We start from the raw sequence: 21632 nt of genomic DNA on the forward strand, positions 1-21632 counted from the left end.
TGATGAAACATGATTGTGTAGTGGTTATATGACTGTGTGCACTTGTCAAAACCCATCAAACTTTACACTTAAAGTGGATTCACTTTATTATATGTGAGTTATTCCTCATAAAGCTGAACAAAAATGAACAAATAGATAGCTAAAAGATAGATGATAGATATATAGATAGATAAATTGATATATGATAGATAGATAGCTAAAAGATGATAGATGATAGATAGATACACAGATACATAGATACATGGATAATTGATAGATGATAGATACATACATACATAGATAATTGATAGATGGTAGATAGCTAGAAGATAGATAGATAGATAGACAGATACATAGATACATATGTAGATACACAGATACACAGATAATTGTTAGATGATAGATAGCTAAAAGATAAATATATACATAGATACATAGATATATAGATAGACACATAGATAGATAACTGATAGATGATAGATAGATACATAGATAATTGATAGATGATAGATAGCTAAAAGATAGTTGGATACATAGATATACAGATAGATACATAGATAATTGATAGATTAGATAGATAATTGATAGATGATAGGTAGGAAGATAGATAGATAGATAGATAACAGATAGATGAAGCTTGGGCAAGGTGTAGACAAGTCATACTGCAGTACCTTGGAACTTGCAATGGCGGAGAGCCTTTACCCCCTAGGGCAGAAGGGACAAGGAGAGGGAACAATTATTCAGATTAACAGAGGGCAGCTGGATGGAGAGCACCAAAGCCACCCTGCAGGCAGGGAACCAGGGAAATAAATACATTCTACCCTCTAATCTCCCACCTGTGCCTCTCAATGGCCAAACCCAAGTGGAAGCAAGAGGACGTGAGAGTCCACTGATGCCCTCTATTCAGGTCATCCTCCCAGTGCACAGAGCAGAGTGGAGAAGTGTAAGGGTGTATCTGGAGGGGCAAAGAGCAGACACACAGCTGTACTATCATTGTCTTCTCGGTCAAGAAGTCACCTAGGATGTGAATGAAAACGTCCCCAAATCTTGTGGGTCAATGAAGTCACATGCACATGAATCTGAATCCCACTAGTTCATTTTTCCCAACCACTGATGCAGGCTTCCTGTTCCCCCACCTGACACCCCTCCTCCAACCATTCCAGGGAGCCTCCAGAGTGGAAGAGTCTCACATGTGCTTACAAAAAAGTTGGCTCCACCAGGTATGAAAGTGGGTTCACCCCGTGAGACACACATCTCCAACGCCCTGTTTCCATAGAGCCAGGGTTGCAGGATAAAGTGGACAAAGTGGGTGGGAAGAACGGCCTTCTCCTCTTTTGTGTACCACTCAGGAAGAAGGATCTCCAAACTTGCTTGCACCCCAACAAATATTTCGGGTTTTCCTCCAAGAGTCTACTCATGCACGCAGCTAAGATGAACTTCTCTTGGGCCAAGGATTCAAGTGCAAAGAACTTATTTGAGAGATCATTCCAGAAATATCCAATAGGATCATTCCAAAAAGGAACATTCCAGAAAGTTCCCATGAGGAAGAGTAAGTTGCTACCATGGGCAACTGGGGCTCAATCCTGATGGACATCCTCTGAGAGTCTGTGGAACACACCTCAGAATTGCCCCCACAGAGTGGGAGGGAGCTGGGGTATTTATCCACCAACTCCCATCCATCCCTCATTTTTTTTTTTTTTTTTTTTTTGGCCACCCTGCACAGCATGCAGGATCTTAGTTCCCCGACCAGGGATTGAACCAGTGCCCTCTGCAGTGGAAGCACGGAGTCTTAACCACTGGACCACCAGGGAAGCCCCCATCCCTCATTTTTTTTTTTTCTGCTTTATAACTAACTTTATTGTTTTATTCTCTTGAGAATTCCCTATCGAACTTGCCAATGAGGGTTTTTTTGTTTGTTTGTTTGTTTTTCCACACACACACACTGTATTTTATTTTTACAAGAGATAAATAGACTGACACCAAGCATTGTACATGGATGACTACAACAAAAGCAAGAATGATTGCAATTACCAAACATGAAACACACTCATACTATGTCATAATACTGACATTCAGTCCAGTAATCCTCCACTGTAACAGCTCCTTTACTTTGCAGTGAAAATTGATTTGTATATTCTTTGCCTCTGAGTCCTTGTGGGATTTTTTTTTTTTAATTCAGACAGAAAGTCACAAAAATTATACTCATCCTCATCAGTTCACTCAGTCCCATGTAATTAATTGTTTTTTTTTTATCTTGATCTTTTGTTAGCACTTTTATGAGTTCATCAGTTTTTCATCAGAGTTCTGAAAATGCTTATTCATTCAGTTCAGCAGTACAGTCAGTTACCAGAAACCTGTACTTGTCAGAGTCTTTTCCATGAATTTCTTGAAGATGAAACCCTTTTATAGGAACATATTTGCAAAATCATCAGAGTACACCCAGAACTGTCTGTAAATGACAAAAGACTTAAAAATGACCACGGTAAAAGATTTGATGAAAGTTCATAATAATGCAGTTGACAAGAAAATTAGTTATTTCTGAGATATACATTTTAAAGTAATAACTAGGATTATTACTTATAACATTATACCAGAACATATAAGATTTTTAGAAATTTCATGTAATGTCTGAAACATTTATATTAACATATTTCCATACATATTTCCATACAAATACAAATATAAGATTTTTAGAAATTTCATGTAATATCTGAAACATTTATATTAACATATTTCCATACAAATAACCCAATGAAAGTTTAGTATTAGTTGTTTTGTTTGCTTTTTTATACTGCAGGTTCTTATTAGGCATCAATTTTATACACATCAGTGTATACATGTCAATCCCAATCGCCCAATTCAGCACACCACCATCCCCACCTCACCGCAGTTTTCCCCCCTTGGTGTCCATATGTCCATTCTCTACATCTGTGTCTCAACTTCTGCCCTGCAAACTGGCTCATCTGTACCATTTTTCTAGGTTCCACATACATGCATTAATATACGATATTTGTTTTTCTCTTTCTGACTTACTTCACTCTGTATGACAGTCTCTAGATCCATCCACGTCTCAACAAATGACTCAATTTCGTTCCTTTTTATGGCTGAGTAATATTCCATTGTATATATGTACCACATCTTCTTTATCCATTCGTCTGTTGATGGGCATTTAGGTTGCTTCCATGACCTGGCTATTGTAAATAGTGCTGCAATGAACATTCGGGTGCATGTGTCTTTTTGAATTACGGTTTTCTCTGGGTATATGCCCAGTAGTGGGATTGCTGGGTCATATGGTAATTCTATTTTTAGTTTTTTAAGGAACCTCCATATTGTTCTCCATAGTGGCTGTATCAATTTACATTCCCACCAACAGTGCAAGAGGGTTCCCTTTTCTCCACACCCTCTCCAGCATTTGTTGTTTGTAGATTTTCTGATGATGCCCATTCTAACAGGAGTGAGGTGATACCTCATTGTAGTTTTGATTTGCATTTCTCTAATAATTAGTGATGTTGAGCATCTTTTCATGTGCCTCGTGGCCATCTGTATGTCTTCTTTGGAGAAATGTCTATTTAGGTCTTCTGCCCATTTTTGGATTGGGGTGTTTGTTTCTTTGATATTGAGCTGAATGAGCTGTTTATATATTTTGGAGATGAATCCTTTGTCCGTTGATTCATTTGCAAATATTTTCTCCCATTCTGAGGGTTGTCTTTTCGTCTTGTTTATGGTTTCCTTTGCTGTGCAAAAGCTTTGAAGTTTCATTAGGTCCCACTTGTTTATTTTTGTTTTTATTTCCATTACTCTAGGAGGTGGATCAAAAAAGATCTTGCTGTGATTTATGTCAAAGAGTGTTCTTCCTATGTTTTCCTCTAAGAGTTTTATAGTGTCCAGTCTTATATTTAGGTCTCTAATCCATTTTGAGTTTATTTTTGTGTATGGTGTTAGGGAGTATTCTAATTTCATTCTTTTACATGTAGCTGTCCAGTTTTCCCAGCACCACTTATTGAAGAGACTGTCTTTTCTCCATTGTATATCTTTGCCTCCTTTGTCATAGATTAGTTGACCATAGGTGCGTGGGTTAATCTCTGGGCTTTCTATCTTGTTCCATTGATCTATGTTTCTGTTTTTGTGCCAGTACCATATTGTCTTGATTACTGTAGCTTTGTAGTATAGTCTGAAGTCAGGGAGTCTGATTCCTCCAGCTCCATTTTTTTGCCTCAAGACTGCTTTGGCTATTCGGGGTCTTTTGTGTCTCCATACAAATTTTAAGATGATTTGTTCTAGCTCTGTAAAAAATGCCACTGGTAATTTGATAGGGATTGCATTGAATCTGTAGATTGCTTTGGGTAGTATACTCATTTTGACAATGTTGATTCTTCCAATCCAAGAACATGGTATATCTCTCCATCTGTTGGTATCATCTTTAATTTCTTTCATCAGTGTCTTATAGTTTTCTGCATACAGGTCTTTTGTCTCCCTAGGTAGGTTTATTCCTAGGTATTTTATTCTTTTTGTTGCAATGGTAAATGGGAGTGTTTCCATAATTTCTCTTTCAGATTTTTCATCATTAGTGTATAGGAATGCAAGAGATTTCTGTGCATTAATTTTGTATCCTGCAACTTTACCATATTCATTAATTAGCTCTAGCAGTTTTCTGGTGGCAGTTTTAGGATTCTCTATGTATAGTATCATGTCATCCGCAAACAGTGACAGTTTTACTTCTTCTTTTCCAATTTGTATTCCTTTTATTTCTTTTTCTTCTCTGATTGCCGTGGCTAGGACTTCCAGAACTATGTTGAATAATAGTGGTGAGAGTGGACATCCTTGTCTCGTTCCTGATCTTAGAGGAAATGCTTTCAGTTTTTCACCATTGAGAATGATGTTTGCTGTGGGTTTGTCATATATGGCCTTTATTATGTTGAGGTAGGTTCCCTCTATGCCCACTTTCTGGAGAGTTTTTATCAGAAATGGGTGTTGAATTTTGTCAAAAGCTTTTTCTGCATCTATTGAGATGATCATATGGTTTTTATTCTTCAATTTGTTAATATGGTGTATCACATTGATTGATTTGCGTATATTGAAGAATCCTTGCATCCCTGGGATAAATCCCACTTGATCGTGGTGTATGATCCTTTTAATGTGTTGTTGGATTCTGTTTGCTAGTATTTTGTTGAGGATTTTTGCATCTATATTCATCAGTGATATTGGTCTGTAATTTTCTTTTTTTGTAGTGTCTTTGTCTGGTTTTGGTATCAGGGTGATGGTGGCCTCATAGAATGAGTTTGGGAGTGTTCCTTCCTCTGCAATTTTTTGGAAGAGTTTGAGAAGGATGGGTGTTAGCTCTTCTCTAAATGTTTGATAGAATTCACCTGTGAAGCCATCTGGTCCTGGACTTTTGTTTGTTGGAAGATTTTTAATCACAGTTTCAATTTCATTACTTGTGATTGGTCTGTTCATATTTTCTGTTTCTTCCTGATTCAGTCTTGGAAGGTTATACCTTTCTAAGAATTTTTCCATTTCTTCCAGGTTGTCCATTTTATTGGCATAAAGTTGCTTATAGTAGTCTCTTAGGATGCTTTGTATTTCTGCGGTGTCTGTTGTAACTTCTCCTTTTTCATTTCTGATTTTATTGATTTGAGTCCTCTCCCTCTTTTTCTTGATGAGTCTGGCTAATGGCTTATCAATTTTGTTTATCTTCTCAAAGAACCAACTTTTAGTTTTATTGATCTTTGCTATTGTTTTCTTTGTTTCTATTTCATTTATTTCTGCTCTGATCTTTATGATTTCTTTCCTTCTGCTAACTTTGGGTTTTGTTTGTTCTTCTTTCTCTAGTTTCTTTAGGTGTAAGGTTAGATTGTTTACTTGAGATTTTTCTTGTTTCTTTAGGTAGGCTTGTATAGCTATAAACTTCCCTCTTAGAACCGCTTTTGCTGCATCCCATAGGTTTTGGGTCGTCGTGTTTTCATTGTCATTTGTCTCTAGGTATTTTTTGATTTCCTCTTTGATTTCTTCAGTGATCTCTTGGTTATTTAGTAACGTATTGTTTAGCCTCCATGTGTTTGTCTTTTTTACGTTTTTTTCCCTGTAATTCATTTCTAATCTCATAGCGTTGTGGTCAGAAAAGATGCTTGGTATGATTTCAATTTTCTTAAATTTACTGAGGCTTGATTTGTGACCCAAGATGTGATCTATCCTGGAGAATGTTCCGTGCGCACTTGAGAAGAACGTGTAATCTGCTGTTTTTGGATGGAATGTCCTATATATATCAATTAAATCTATCTGGTCTATTGTGTCATTTAAAGCTTCTGTTTCCTTATTTATTTTCATTTTGGATGATCTGTCCATTGGTGTAAGTGAAGTGTTAAAGTCCCCCACTATTATTGTGTTACTGTCGATTTCCTCTTTTATAGCTGTTAGCAGTTGCCTTATGTATTGAGGTGCTCCTATGTTGGGTGCATATATATTTATAATTGTTATATCTTCTTCTTGGATTGATCCCTGGATCATTATGTAGTGTCCTTCCTTGTCTCTTGTAACATTCTTTATTTTAAAGTCTATTTTATCTGATATGAGTATTGCTACTCCAGCTTTCTTTTGATTTCCATTTGCATGGAATATCTTTTTCCATCCCCTCACTTTCAGTCTGTATGTGTCCCTAGGTCTAAAGTGGGTCTCTTGTAGACAGCATATATATGGGTCTTGTTTTTGTATCCATTCAGCCAGTCTATGTCTTTTGGTTGGGGCATTTAATCCATTCACGTTTAAGGTAATTATCGATATGTATGTTCCTATGACCATTTTCTTAATTGTTTTGGGTTTGTTTTTGTAGGTCCTTTTCTTCTCTTGTGTTTCCCACTTAGAGAAGTTCCTTTAGCATTTGTTGTAGAGCTGGTTTGGTGGTGCTGAATTCTCTTTGCTTTTGCTTGTCTGTAAAGCTTTTGATTTCTCCATCAAATCTAAATGTGATCCTTGCCGGGTAGAGTAATCTTGGTTGTAGGTTCTTCCCTTTCATCACATTAAGTATATCATGCCACTCCCTTCTGGCTTGCAGAGTTTCTGCTGAGAAATCAGCTGTTAACCTTATGGGAGTTCCCTTGTATGTTATTTGTCGTTTTTCCCTTGCTGCTTTCAATAATTTTTCTTTGTCTTTAATTTTTGCCACTTTGATTACTATGTGTCTCGGCGTGTTTCTCCTTGGGTTTATTCTGTATGGGACTCTCTGCGCTTCCTGGACTTGGGTGGCTATTTCCTTTCCCATGTTAGGGAAGTTTTCGACTATAATCTCTTCAAATATTTTCTCTGGTCCTTTCTCTCTCTCTTCTCCTTCTGGGACCCCTATAATGCGAATGTTGTTGCGTTTAATGTTGTCCCAGAGGTCTCTTAGGCTGTCTTCATTTCTTTTCATTCTTTTTTCTTTAGTCTGTTCCGCAGCAGTGAATTCCACCATTCTGTCTTCCAGGTCACTTATCCGTTCTTCTGCCTCAGTTATTCTGCTATTGATTCCTTCTAGTGTAGTTTTCATTTCAGTTATTGTATTGGTCATCTCTGTTTGTTTGTTCTTTAATTCTTCTAGGTCTTTGTTAATCATTTCTTGCATCTTCTCAATCTTTGCCTCCATTCTTATTCCGAGGTCCTGGATCATCTTCACTATCATTATTCTGAATTATTTTTCTGGAAGGTTGCCTATCTCCACTTCATTTAGTTGTTTTTCTGGGGTTTTTTCTTGTTCCTTCATCTGGTACATAGCCCTCTGCCTTTTCATCTTGTCTATGTTTCTGTAACTGTGGTTTTTGGTCCACAGGCTGCAGGATTGTAGTTTTTCTTGCTTCTGTTGTCTGCCCTCTGGTGGTTGAGGCTATCTAAGAGGCTTGATGGGAGGCTCTGGTGGTGGGTAGAGCTGACTGTTGCTGTGGCGGTCAGAGCTCAGTAAAACCCATCCCTCATTTTTGAGGGTTGTTCCTGGCCCACACAAGAGAAGTTCAGGTGTTTGCAGTCAGATGCTATCAAGCATGTACTGCAATGGTAAGACCCAAAGGGACAAGGGGGGCACCCCTATACATCCCCTAACTAGCCTGAAATTCCATAAGAGCAAGGAGTGAGCTCATATAATTCACCATTCTACTCCCAGCAGTTTGTCCAGGATTTGGCATGCAGTAAGTGCCCAATAAGCATATAGAGGATAAATGAATGAACATAAAATGAACTTGAGACAATAAAAGAGATTGTCCCAGGAGTTTGGGATTAAATATACACACTCACTACTATATATAAATAGAGGGAATTCTCTGGTGGTCGGTGGTTAGGACGCCCCGCTCTCACTGACGAGGGTGTGGGTTCAATCCCCGGTCGGGAAACTAAGATCCCGCAAGCCGCATGGCGTGGCCAAAAAAAATTAAAAATAAAAATAAAATAAAATAGATAATGAACAAGGACCTACTGTATAGCACAGGGAATTATACTCAATATCTTGTAATAACCTATAATGAAAGAGAATGTAAAAAAAAGAATATATATGTATATAAAATAACTGAATCACTTTATTGAAACTAACACAACATTGTAAATCAATTATATTTCAATAAAAATTTTTTTTAAATTTTTATTTATTTTTATTTTTGGCTGTGTTGGGTCTTCGTTTCTGTGTGAGGGCTTTCTCTAGTTGCGGCAAGCAGGGGCCACTCTTCATCTCGGTGCGCGGGCCTCTCACTGTCGCGGCCTCTCTTGTTGTGGAGCACACGCTCCAGACGCGCAGGCTCAGTAGTTGTGGCTCACGGGCCTAGTTGCTCCGCAGCATGTAGGATCTTCCCAGACCAGGGCTCGAACCCGTGTCCCCTGCATTGGCAGGCAGATTCTCAACCGCTGCACCACCAGGGAAGCCCCCAAAACTTTTTTTAAAAAGAGATTATTCCATCTCCAAAGACTTAGCCAAAAGAGAGGAGGTGGAGTGAATATTTATTAGTTGTTTCCACAGAATTCCTACTTCTGCAAACCTGACAGCCCTTAAATTTACCCCACGCCCCAGTTCCAGAGCAGAAACTCATTGCTTTAAGGAATCAGCACATTCTATATCCCATTGCTATAGTGATTGGTTAGAGCAGGAGTGCTCAAAAGCAATTTTTCATTGCTTGGCAATTGGCAATATCTGGAAACATTTTTGGTTGTCACACTGGAGGAGGGGGTGCTACTGGCATCTAGTGGGTGAGTCCAGGGATGCTGTTAAACATCCTACAAGGCACAGGACAGTCTTCCACAGCAAAGAATGATCTGGCCCCAAATGTCAACAGTACCAACGTTGAGCAACACTAGGTTAGAGGATAAATATGCGACCCATTTGAAGTCAATACAAAATCAACCCCAAGACTAGAAGCTTCTCAGTTCTCTGGAATGTGCGATATGGTCTATGATCCTTGCACCTATTTTGCTAATACAGAAGGAGGGCTGGAGCTGTGGGAGTGGGAAGAGAAGTTGGGTTGAGTACCACGTGGAGCCTGAGAATGAAACTGATGCCCAGAGAAAAATCTGTAGAGATGAGGAACTCAGCCCTTGTTGACCTCATTTGAGCCACTAGCTCAAATCTCCCCTGAAGCGGGCCTTTTTTAGTTATATGAATTAATAAATTGGTTTTTGTTTGTTTGTTTAAGCCAGCTGGGTAGATTTTTTGTGTCACTTTCAACCAAGAGCGCTCCAGCTGATGGGGGGAACCAATGAACATTAAATTCCTCCTTTCCTGGAGGACCTCAGTGTAAACACAACCTTATCTTGGGGCACAATTATTTGCAAGACATAGCAACTCATTCAAGCTGGTATACGTATTTATTATACGGTGCAGCATTGTCTCTAAACCCCAAGGGAGCATGAAGTAGAGGTGAGATCCATGCAGAACCAGCATTAGGCACTTAGAAGGCAGTTAATAAATACCTGTTGATGTCAGTGGAATAAATGCTCAGTTAACTGGAATTGATACTCCGTTTGGAAATGAGGTACTCCCTCCAACACTCTGGAGCCACTGGAGCGCTCGTCTCTGATTCTCCCTGCATAGCTCCAGTCTTCTGCTGTTTTCTCATCAGTACCCACCACCCCAAACCGGCCATCAATATTTCTCCACCTGCCTTGGCCTTAGAAACTCCACCAACTGATAGCTTTCTCAGCATCCCCATTTTTAAAACATTCTCAAGCAAGGGAATCTGGTTCAATTTAAGTCAGGTGGCCACCCCTAGTCCAATCCGGGCAATCATCCATCAAAGGAGGAAGCAAAAGTGGCCGGCAAGCAAGCCAAATGGTTTGACCCCAAGATGAGAGCCTAAGTTTTTACCAGCCAGGGTTCTGGGCCTCCTTAGTCAATAGAAATTGATCAGAGGCCAGCCAGACAAGAAATTCAGGCAAGGCTTTATTGGGACCCCTGCTGCAGCAGGGGGGAGCGAGAACGAACAGATTCCGGTGTTTGCTTGTTCCCCAAGGGTGGAGGTATGGGGTGAGGGTGGGTCCAAGGGTGGAGCCAGAAGGGTGGCTTTGGTGGTTTGCCCACTCCTTTGGTGTTGTGTGCAGGGGCCATGCATAGTATCCTGCTTTCGCTCCCAGCTCTTCAGAAGTGGCAGTTGGGTTTTTTTTTTTGGTCTTTTTGTATCTTGTTGGCCATAATTTGCCCCAACTGCACATGCCCACAGTTATTTTTAGTCCCTTATAGTTTCTTTGTCTTTTGTTGCTCCAGGAGATGTTTGTCCAGGTGCAAGCACTGCAGCAGAGGGTCCCAGGTCCCAGCCTGTCTCAAAAGTTAGCGCTGAAGAGACAGAAACCCCACACTACCACCCCTCCCAACCTTACCTAGACACGGAACAATGACACTGAGTGCTAACTATTCCTTTATTAGGTGGTGAGGGGAAAGGGGGCTGTACAATGCAAGGCCTGGGGATTCAGCTACACAGGGACTGTGGCCAGAAGCTATATTACAAAAATAACCTACAAATAACTTCTATTCTGCCCTGGGGCCGGGCCAGGGGAGTACCAGGAGGAGGAGGTGCCATGCAGGCAGCTCCTTTCCTCCCTGCAGGCCCCTATTTACAGGGAGACAAAGTAAAATGCACATGTCTCCCCTGGTCCTCATATTCCCACCGGCCACCCCACCCCCCAGTTCCCAAAGGGAGGTGGCCCACACTCTGTGATGGGGGGCTTGGGGACAGGCTCTCCAGGCCAGAAGGGCACTTCCCCCAGCAAAGCTACAGAATAAGTTCCATCTGGAATGCAGTGAAGTGAGGGAGGTGGGGTGGGGAGGAGGCTCCCAAGTCTCACCCGACCCCTAGCCCCAGAGGGTTCGCCCAAGGGTGCCTACTTGGTACACACCAGGGTCGTGTACTCGGTACACAGGATCCCGGTCATGCCTGTGTACTTGGTACACAGAATCCAGCTTGGCCGAATGGGCCCACAGACTCAGCCCCACGGGGGCACTGGGGGGTTCGCAGGGGGCAGGGAGCGTCTCCATATATATATTTTGTAAAAAATAATAATAATAATAAGTTTGTTTAAATGAATTTGTTTCTATACAAAATGTAAAAAAAAAATAATAATAATCCACCTGTGTCAGAACATGAGTGAGAGAGGCCAGAAGAGGCAAGAAAGCAGGAGAAATGGGGCGGGGGGGGGGGTGGCCCCAGGAAGAGGGGAGAGGCAGGAGCATGTCCCAGACTCACCACAAGACCCAAAGGGTAGGGGTCACCCTGCACCCCTTATAAATAAAGGAAGACTGAAGCCCTAGGCTTGCGACCTGTATTGGTCACACTGCAAGGAGGGTGGGGTGCAGGAGAAGAAGAGATTAGAGAGAATGAAATGGACTAAAAGGGGAGAGAGAGAGGAAGCAGGATGGGGTGTCTCTACAGCCTCCCCAAATCTAGGAACCGTGGAGCCCTCAGGCCAACACTTGCCTCTTGGGGGTGACTTCAGGCTGGGACCCTAGCTGGGTCTGGGACTGAGCAAGAGGGCCAGGGACCGACAGGGGGAGCGGCTGGGCAGACAGTGTCCCAGCGGCCGTGGCCCCGGTGGCAGTGGCCGGGCTGGGCGTGGAGTCGGACCAGTCCGAGAGTGAGGGAGGTGAGGGGCTGGCCCAGTGCTCGGGGGACTCTGGGGATGGGGTCAGGTAAGGGTGCTCGCTGGGGACCCGCAGGAAGCGGGCCTTTGGGGGGCTGCTGTGAGCCCCAGCCGCGGGGAACTCATCGCCATGTCCTGGGGCTGCCAGGTACGGTGGGGGCCGCTCCTGGGGGGACACGGGGTTCCCGGGGTTCAGCAGCTGGGGTCCCGGGGCCAGCGGCAGCAGGAAGGAGGGACCTGGCGGGGCAGGTGGGGGCAGCCGGGCCCAGTCGAGGGGGACGGCCACGGGGTTCAGCAGGCCCAGGCTGAGCACACAGCCCCCGGGGGGCTGGCGCCCGAGACCTGCCCGGCCCGCGCCACCAAGCTGCGCCAGAGACACAGCTGTGGCCGTGGCAGCCGCGTAGGGCCCCTCGAGGGGGAAGCCACCAGGGGACGCGGGGGGGCCACCAAAGGGCCGTGGGGAGTCCAGCGAGTCCACCGGCGAGAGCGTGACAGAGCTCTCGGCCAAGGGCCCCGGGCAGGCCAGGGTCAGCTTCTTGCCCCGCCCCCGGGCGCCCTGAGGCCCCAGCCCCGCCTTCCCAGGAGGCCTCCGGCTCTTCTTGCCCCCGGACTGTGCCACCTTGAGGCCTGGGAGGAAGGCCCCGGGCGGGCAGAGCAAGGGCCCCAGGCCGTGGGGGCCAGGAGGGCTACGGGGCCCACTGGGCTGGTCTAGCAAGCGCACGATGTCCTGGTGCAGCCGCTCCTGGGCCACATCCCGGGGCAGCCTGTCCAGGTGGTCTGTGATCTCACGGTTGGCAAAGTGGTCCAGCAGCAGCTTGGCAGCCTCAAAGCTGCCCTCCCTGGCGGCCAGGAACAGCGGAGTCTCCTCCTGTGGCAGCCCAGAACCCACAAGATGTCAGGGTCACAAGAGTCAGGATTAATTTCTGGCTAACATCACAGAGGCCTCCTGTCTCTGGGGGAACCTGAGAGCTAAGAGTTCATACTCTCCAGCCAGACAGACCTCGGTCGGAATCTCAGCTCTGCTGGGGAAAACTGGGCAAGTTCTTCCCTTTAAGCCACATTCATCCAGCACCTACTAAGCTTCAGGCCGCAAAAGCCAGGACCAGGGTGAGGAGAGTGAAGCACTCGCCTTAGGCACAAAATTTAAGGGGTCGTCGAAATAAGTGATATTTTAACGAAAAAATTTTAAATTAAGATTAATGCAAAAAGAATCCATAATGAACATAATTTTGGAAATTTTAAATAAGGATGGAATCCAACCCCACACCCCTTTGAGCCTCACTCTTTCATCTGTAAAATGAGAGTAATACCACCTTGCAAGGGTTTTTAAACAACAATCATAACATCTACCTTGTATTGAGGATATGCTAAAGCACTTTATAAAAGCTTTAGCTCACTGAATCCTCGAAAGAGGCAATGAGGTGGGTACCGTTGCTTCCCCATTTCAAGGATGACAACAGAGGTTCAAAAGAGTTAAGCAACTTGCCCAAGGTCACCCAGCAACTGCCATACACTTCCTCCTCTGATCCACTATTGAAACCCCTTGGGCCCAAATCCCACACCTGAAAGCTGGCTGCAGGCAGGGTGAATGAGCCCACTAGCCTACCCCAACCTGCTCTCTGCCACCTGTGGAAGCTGTGCCAGGGCTGACTCCCAGGGGGGCCAAGGGCTGGGGCTCACCTTGCTATCTTGCATGTCTTTGTTAGCTCCATTTTTGAGCAGGGCCAAGGTGGCCTCCACGTTGTTGACAGCTGCAGCCCAGTGTAAGGCTGATTTTCCTGGCGGGGGAAGTGAGGGAAGGTCAGGGTCAGGACCAGGCTCATTTGCTGGCCCCCCAACAGCAGGGGGACAGAAAATGTCTAGAATATAGCCTGGGATGGGGGGAGGGTAGGCCTGCCACGAGTATCTGAGTAACTGTGTTTGGGTCCATGTGTGTGCACACCTGTAGATGTAACTCTCCATATACAGGGGGTACTATGTGGACTTCACTCAGTTGTACCTAGAGCTGTGCTGTCCAATGCAATAGCCACCAGTCACATGTGGTTCTTTAGTTTATGTAAATTAAAATTACAAAAAAAAAAAAAAAAAAAATGGAGTTCCCTGGTGGTCTAGTGGTTAGGATTCCAGGCTTTCACTGCTGCGGCCTGGGTTCAGTCCCTGGTCGGGAAACTGAGATCCCACAAGCCACACAAGGCAGTCAAAAGAAAAAAAAACAGTAAAATAAGTTAAATTAAATTAAATTGGTGCCAAGACCATTTAATGGGGAAAGGATAGCTTTCTCAACAAATAGTGCTGGGACAACTGTTATCTCCACGTGCAAAACAATAAAGTTGGACCCCTACCGCACACCATACACAAAAAAATAATTCAAAATGAGTCAAAGACCTAAATGTAAAAGCTCAAACTATAAAACATTTAGAAAAAAACATAGGAGTAAACCTTCATGACCTTGAATTAGGTAAAGGATTCTTAGATATGACACCCAAAACACAAGCAACAATAACAAAAACAACAAAAATAGATAAATTGGACATCATCAAGATGAAAACTTTTGTGCTTGTAAGGACACCATCTAGAAAGTAAAAAGAAAACCTACAAATATATTAAACCTACCATATGTTTGATAAGAGACATACCTAGACTATATGAAGAACTTCTACAACTCAATAATAAAAAGATGAATAACCCAATTTAAAAATGGGCAAAGAATCTGAATAGACATTTCTCCAAAGAAGATACACAAATGGACAATAAGCTTGTGAAGAGATGCTCAACATCATTAGCCGTCAAGGAAATGCAAATCAAACCACAATGAGATACTAAATCACATCCACTAGGAAGACTAGAACAAAAAGACAGATAATAGCAAGTGTTGGTGAGGATGTGGAAATACTGGAACCTTCATACACTGTTGGTAGGAATGTAAAACAGGGCAGCCACTGTGGAAAACAGTCTGGCAGTTCCTTAAAAGGTTAAACAGAGTTACCATGTGACCCAGCAATTCTGCTCCTAGGGATATACCCAAGAGAAATGAAAACATATGTCCACACAAAAAATGACACAGGACTGTCCATAGCAGCATTATTCATAACAGCCAAAAATCAGAAACAACCCAAATGTCCATCGGTGGATGAGTGGATTAACAAAATGTGGTATATCCATATAACAGAATATTATTTATTCATTAAAAAACAAAAAAGAAATAATACTGATACACGCTACAACATTTGTAAACCTCAAAAACATCGTGCTAAGTGAAAGAAGCCAGTCAAAAAAGACCACATATTGTATGATTCCATTTATATGAAATAACCAGAATAAGCAATCCATATAGAGAGAAAGTACATTAGCGGTTGCCTAAGGGCCGGGAAGATGAGGGGGATTGAAGGGGTGATGGCTAAGAGGCGAGGGCTTCTTTTTCAGGTGATGAAAACATTCTAAATTTTATTGTGATGATATTTGCACAACTATGTGGTTATACTAAAAACCATTGGATTTTATACTTGAAATGGATGAATTGCATGGTATCTGAATTATATGTCAGTACAGCTGGGGGTTTTTTAAGTAGGCAAAACAAAGGTTAAAACATTAAATGAAATAAAACATTTAGTTCTCTGTTCACTCCAGCCACATTTCAAGTGCTTGACAGCACATACCAGTGGCTACCATATTGAACAGAACAGACTAAGAATATTTCCATCATCACAGAAAGTTCTATTGGACAGTGCTCTTCTAAAGCCGTATTTCCCAACCAGGGGTGATTTTCCTCTAAGGGGCATTTGGCAATGTCTGGAGATATTTTTGGTTGTCACAACTGAGATGTGGGGTGCTATTGGCATCAGTGGGTGAGGCCAGGGATGCTACTTAACATCCTACACTGGATAAAGAAGATGTGGTACATATATACAGTGGAATATTACTCAGCCATAAAAAAGAACGAAATAATGCCATCTGTAGCAGCATGGATCGACCTAGAGATTGTCATACTGAGTGAAGTAAGTCAGGCAGAGAAAGACAAATATCATATGATGTCGCTTATATGTGGGATCTTAAAAAATGGTACAAATGAACTTATATACAAAACAGAAATAGAGTCACAGATGTAGAAAACAAACTTATGGTTACCAGGGGGACAAGGGGGGAGGGATAAGTTAGGAGGCTGGGATTGACACATACATACTATCATACATAAAATAGATAACTAATAAGGACCTCCTGTACAGCACAGGGAACTCTACTCAATGCTCTGTAATGGCCTAGATGGGAAAGAATCTAAAACAGAGTGGATATACGTATCTGTATAACTGATTCAGTTTGCTGTACACCTGAAACTAACACAACATTGTAAATCGACTATCCTCCAATAAAAATTTTAAAATAAAAAAATTTTTAAATAAATAAATTAAAAAAAACATCCTTCGCTACACAGGACGGCCCCCACCACAACGAATGATCCAACCCCACATGTCAATGTTGCGAGATTGGGAACCCCTGCTCCAAAGGATGTTTCTAAGAGTCCGAGTGTGTCTACAGCTGTATGAGGTTCTCTAGACACAAGGGCAGGTCACTGTTGTGCAAGCAAGCCACCTCCAGGGACGGAGCGGCCCTCAACTATAGGTCTGGCTGATTTGCAAATTTATTACACCAGTTGTCCAGCAGATGGCACCAGAGTAAGTTCTTCTAAGAAAGCAGATGGAAGGGAAGTGTCTTGGGAAGGGCACCTTTTCCTGAACCACTGCCACACAGTATGGGCTAATGGGCGCCTTTTTTTTTTTTAATGCATGAGAGTGTAGGTCTATGTTGAAACCCTGTTATGAGTACACGAGTTTCACTGACTGGGTGTCAGTGTGGGTGTGAGTTCACACCAACAGTCAGGGCCCAGATGACACCCTCTCAGCCCCCACCTGCCACTACCCCCCACAGCCTACCGAGTTCATCCACAGCATTGACATCAGCATGGCTGGCGATGAGCTCTTCCACCATGCCCTCCACTGCCAGGCGGGCCGCCAGGATCAGTGCCGTGGAGCCGTCTGCCATGCGGGCATCCAGGTCTGTGGAGCGGTTCCGGATGAGAATCTAAGGGAGACGGGGCGCAGCAGGAGGAGTCATGGCAAGAACAAAGGGACGAGAAGCACCTCTAAGCCCCCTGAGGACCCCAACCAATACACCCCATGGAACTGATTAGGTTCAGGGAATAGCTTCTTGCCAGAAACTATACTCCCATAGATCCCCATCTTACAAATGAGAAAGATGAACTCTGAAAGGCAGAACCAGGGCTTGAACCCAGGTCGGTCTGAGGCCTGTCCCAGCTCTGAAGTCCAAAGAGGCAAGTCCAGCTCACCTGGAAAACGCCCTGGGCGTCAGCAGTGACGGCTGTGTGCAGGGGGGTGCGGCCTGAGTGGTCCTGGGCATTGGTGTCTGCCCCAGCATCCAGCAGCCGCTTGGCCGCATCAGCCCGGGCATAGCGGGCAGCCAGGTGCAGGGCCGTCTCACCCGTGCGGTCGGTCCGAGCCCCAAGCTGCGCCCCCTGGCAGATAAGGTCTGAGATGATGCTGGCTGACGTGTCTTCTGCCTCGTCCTCCTCAGCTGGGATTGCTTCCAGGGCCCCCCCGCAGAAGGAGGCCAGCATTAGCGGGGTGAAGCCATCTGCAGGGACCAGGAGTGTGTCACAAGGGAGGTGGGCACAGGGCCTTTCTGGGGAATACGATTGAGGGCACTGCATTAGGAGGAAGTGGGACATGTGGAAACACAAGAGGGAATGGCAAATCCTCCCATCACACACACACACCTGTGTCAGGTGCCCCAGAAGCCAACCCAGGATGAGGATTCATGGGCATGTGATTTGTCACAGAAGGGCTCCTAGGTAGTAGGGGACACAGAACGAGGGAGGGAGGAAGTCAAACAAGTGTGCAACCTTGGGCAAATGCCTGGAGAGTTATTTCAGCCTGATCCCAAAGGGGGACTGTGGAAGCTGAGCTGTACCCCAGAGTTGTAATCCAGCTTGAGTCAAAGGAGCTGAGCCTTTCATACTCCTGCATCCACTGGTTAGGAGCTGCCCCCAGGGACATAAAATACCAAGCACCTCAGGCCCCGGTAACCTGAAGGGCTTCAAAAGAGAGCCATAGGTCCTGGTCATTGGGAGCAAAAGCAAAACAGAGCTGGGGAAGGCATATCCCAAAATGTGGCAAAGACAAATCCAAGAGGATCCAGATAACATGGTCTGCTATACTCTTCATGAGCATTTGCTCTTGTTTCCCTTAGGAGGCTACTTGCACCCCATTCTCCATCCTCAAGCCCTCGATAAAGCCAAATCCTTCCTTCAAGGACAGGAATATAGCTCAAGCCTCTCAATCTGCATATTCCAGGCCCCAGGCCACACTGATTGGTTCAGGAATGGGTATGTCCATCCAATCAGAACTCATCCTGGGACTTCTGCTGGTACATATGGGAAAAAGGTTTTGTAAGGCCTGTCCCACCTGTAGCTATCAGTGCCTGCAGGAAAAAGCCTACTTGGGCTTTGGAGCCAAGAGGTGGTGAGTCCTGGATCCAAATGTGCCTGAAGCTTCCATTTACAAAAGCCAGTAAATCCCTTGTTTTACTTAAGTTAGCTTGAGTTGGGCTATTAAAACTTACAACCAAGAGTCCTGATTAACACACACCCCCACAGACGGACACCCAGACACATCCAGCTTTCCCCAGAAACAGACCCAGATGCAACGTCTCATGAGTAGGATGGATAAAGGGCATCCTGGAGGGAGGGATGCCTGACCTGGACCACGCACGTTGACATCCATGCCATCAGCATCTGCATCGCCCTGTGGTGGCGTCAATGCCATGGCTGGTGCCACACGGATGTCGGCAGCAACCAGGTGGTGCTGAGTCCACTGGCGGCAATCCACAGCATCCTCAGCTCCCACACCAGGCTCCTCTACCTGGAGGCGCAAGGACCCAGGTTCTCACAAGGGATTGGGAGACACAGTTAGAGGGACAGTCTGGGCATTCCCACAGGTTTCTCTCATGGAGATGCACACATGGCCCCAAGAAACCATTAACATCCTGCTTCTTTTATAGATAAGGAAATGGGAAATTGATGTACTGGAGCTCAGAGAAACTCATAAGAGGAAGTACTGGGATTTTAATCCGGGTTAGAATGGCAGAGGGTCTGGGAACCCACGGTAGTGATCAAGGAAGAGACACAGAGGGGACTTCCCTGGCGGTCCAGTGGTTAAGACTCTGCACTTCCAATGCAGGAGGACGTGGGTTCAATCCCTGGTCAGGGTACTAAGATCCCACATGCCGTGCAGTGCAGCCAAAAAATTAAGAATAAAATAAATAAAAAATTTTTTTAATTTTAAAAAAAGGAAGAGACACAGAGCATAACACCTGTCAGCACACACCTGTCTATACACTAGATAGGAACATACCAAAAATGAAATTAAGAGAACGATTCTATTGACAACAGTATCAAAAAGAACAAAAAACTTTAAAATTAAATTCAACAGAAGAAATGCAAAACTTGTGTTCTGGAAATTCCAAATCACTGGTAAAAGAAATGTGGGAGTAGAGGGATCCTGCAATAATAATAATTCCCAGTATTGGGATTTCCCTGGTGGTCCAGTGGTAAAGAATCCGCCTTACAATGCAGGGGACGTGGGTTCAATCCCTGGTTGGGGAACTAAGATCCCACATGTCTTGGGGCAACTAAGCCCGCATGCCACAACTACTGAGTTCTCACACCTCAACTAGAGCCCACGTGCCACAAACTACAGAGCCCACGCGCCCTGGAGCCTGCGCACTACAACTAGAGAAGGGAAAAATCTGCACGCCACAACTAGAGAGAAGCCCACGCACCGAAACGAACAGCCTGCACACTGCAGTGAAAACTCCCGCCTGCCTCAACAAAGATCCCGAGTGCCACAACTAAGACCTGATGCAGCCAAAAATAAATATAAATAAATAAATAACAAATAAATCTTTAAACAAAATAATAATTCCCAGTATTAATCTGGGAAAGGAGTGAAAGGTGAGAAGCAGGGAGTTGCCCTGGATACCACGTAGGCTCCCACCTGCTACCACAAATAAGAACATGAGGTATCAGGACCAAATAATCACACACAAATGTATTGATTTACCCTCAGGAGTCTAGCACCTGGGCCCCTCAGAGGAGCTCAATAAATTTCAGACTCATGGTCCAAAAGGGAAGAATGATGTTATGAAAACAGGACAGAATATCCCTAACTAGCCTGCCTGGGCATTTAACAGCCTGCACCAAACACAGAGCCTGATCAAGCCAGACCTGAGCTTAAGGACCCAGGTGGGGAGTTGAATTTCATGAAAGGGGAGAGCCAGGTGATGGACAGCTAACCAGATAGGGCCACGGAGGATGGGACAGCCTTCAATGTGGATTCAATGTCTGACACTGTCACTTAGTAGGCTTGTGACCCTAGGCAAATCACATTAGAGCTCTGAGCTTCTCATTGGTAAAATCAGGATGATGCAATCATTCCACAATGCTAAAATGCCATTATAAACATTCTGTACCATATACTTAACACCCACTTTTGGATGAGAAAGAAAAAAAAAGCCTGGGGCAAGCAGATTTCTTTAGTTGTCAATTGTAATAGATGTCTTCATTTCAACAAACATTAAAACATAGGCAGGGGAGAGGCAGCTAAGAATGGAGGCGTGTATCAATAGCTACTTTATAGCATCCTCATAAAGATGAAGTAAGATGCTTTGTGTACATTCAAGACATTCAGCAAGTGTCAAAGTAATGCTAGCAGGAGCCTGTTATGAACTGTGCTCCCCAAAAATCATATGTTGAAGGCCTAATCCCCCAACATGACTATATGTGGAGACAGGGCCTTTAAGGAAGTAATTAAGGTTAAATAAGATCATGAGTGTGGAGCCCTAATTCAACAGGACCAATGTCCTAATAAGAAGAGGAAGAGACGCCAGAGTTCTCTCTCTATGCACACGCAGAGGAAAGGTCACATGAGGACACAGTGAGAACACATTCTACCTGCCAGGAGGAAAGCCCTCACCAAGAACCAACCCTGCCAGCACCTTGATCTTGGACTTCCACCCTCCAGAGCTGTGAGAAGATAAGTGTCTGCTGTGTGAGCCACCAGTCTGTGGTATTTCATTATGGCAGCCCTAGCTGACTAAGACAGGGCCCGTAGCTGTGGCCCCAGGACAGGAAAAGACCAGCTGGCGGTGCTCTCAGGCTGGGCACGCTGGACTAAGTTGGATGCAGCAGAGAGAAAGCAGAGTCACTGTCTGGGCCAGGGGATCCCCTCTGGAAAGATGCCAGGAGCAGGATGGGGTGAGTGCTGTGATTGTTCTCCAGAACCAGGGAGAGATTTTCCTGGCTCTCCCACTGACCATCGAGCCCCAACCCAGGACCCTGAGGGCAGGGGTCAGAGGAGGGGACACAACCTTCAGTCGCTTGGCCTCCGGGCACTCTGTGTCCATCCAGTCTGTGGCCACCTCTCCCATCAGACTCTCACCCTTGGCCATGTTCCTGTTGGGGGGAGGAGGGAGGGGACAATGGGTCAGTAGGGGCAGGGTGCAGGGTC

At 44.5% G+C, this 21632-nt stretch overlaps 1 protein-coding gene and 1 pseudogene across 2 annotated transcripts in view; both read right to left on the reverse strand.

Moving 5' to 3' along the window:
• Positions 1–17113, reverse strand: part of LOC309658763 (olfactory receptor 10T2-like) — a 42627-nt pseudogene extending 25514 nt beyond the window's left edge. Inside the window, exon 1 of the transcript XR_014268294.1 lies at positions 16983–17113. The product of XR_014268294.1 is annotated as an olfactory receptor 10T2-like (transcript). The remainder of the gene's footprint in view (positions 1–16982) is intronic.
• The window catches only part of NOTCH3 (notch receptor 3), a 33244-nt gene continuing 22434 nt past the window's right edge, over positions 10823–21632 (reverse strand). The window contains exons 28-33 of the mRNA XM_082457620.1: positions 21493–21577; positions 18824–18986; positions 17396–17700; positions 16983–17130; positions 13735–13832; positions 10823–12922 (exon numbers count right to left, since the gene is read on the reverse strand). Coding sequence (XP_082313746.1) covers positions 11876–12922; positions 13735–13832; positions 16983–17130; positions 17396–17700; positions 18824–18986; positions 21493–21577 — 1846 coding nt within the window. The 3' untranslated portion in view covers positions 10823–11875. The remainder of the gene's footprint in view (positions 12923–13734; positions 13833–16982; positions 17131–17395; positions 17701–18823; positions 18987–21492; positions 21578–21632) is intronic.

Source organism: Balaenoptera physalus (assembly GCF_965194825.1).
Source record: "Balaenoptera physalus genome assembly, chromosome: 3".
Taxonomy (NCBI): domain Eukaryota; kingdom Metazoa; phylum Chordata; class Mammalia; order Artiodactyla; family Balaenopteridae; genus Balaenoptera; species Balaenoptera physalus.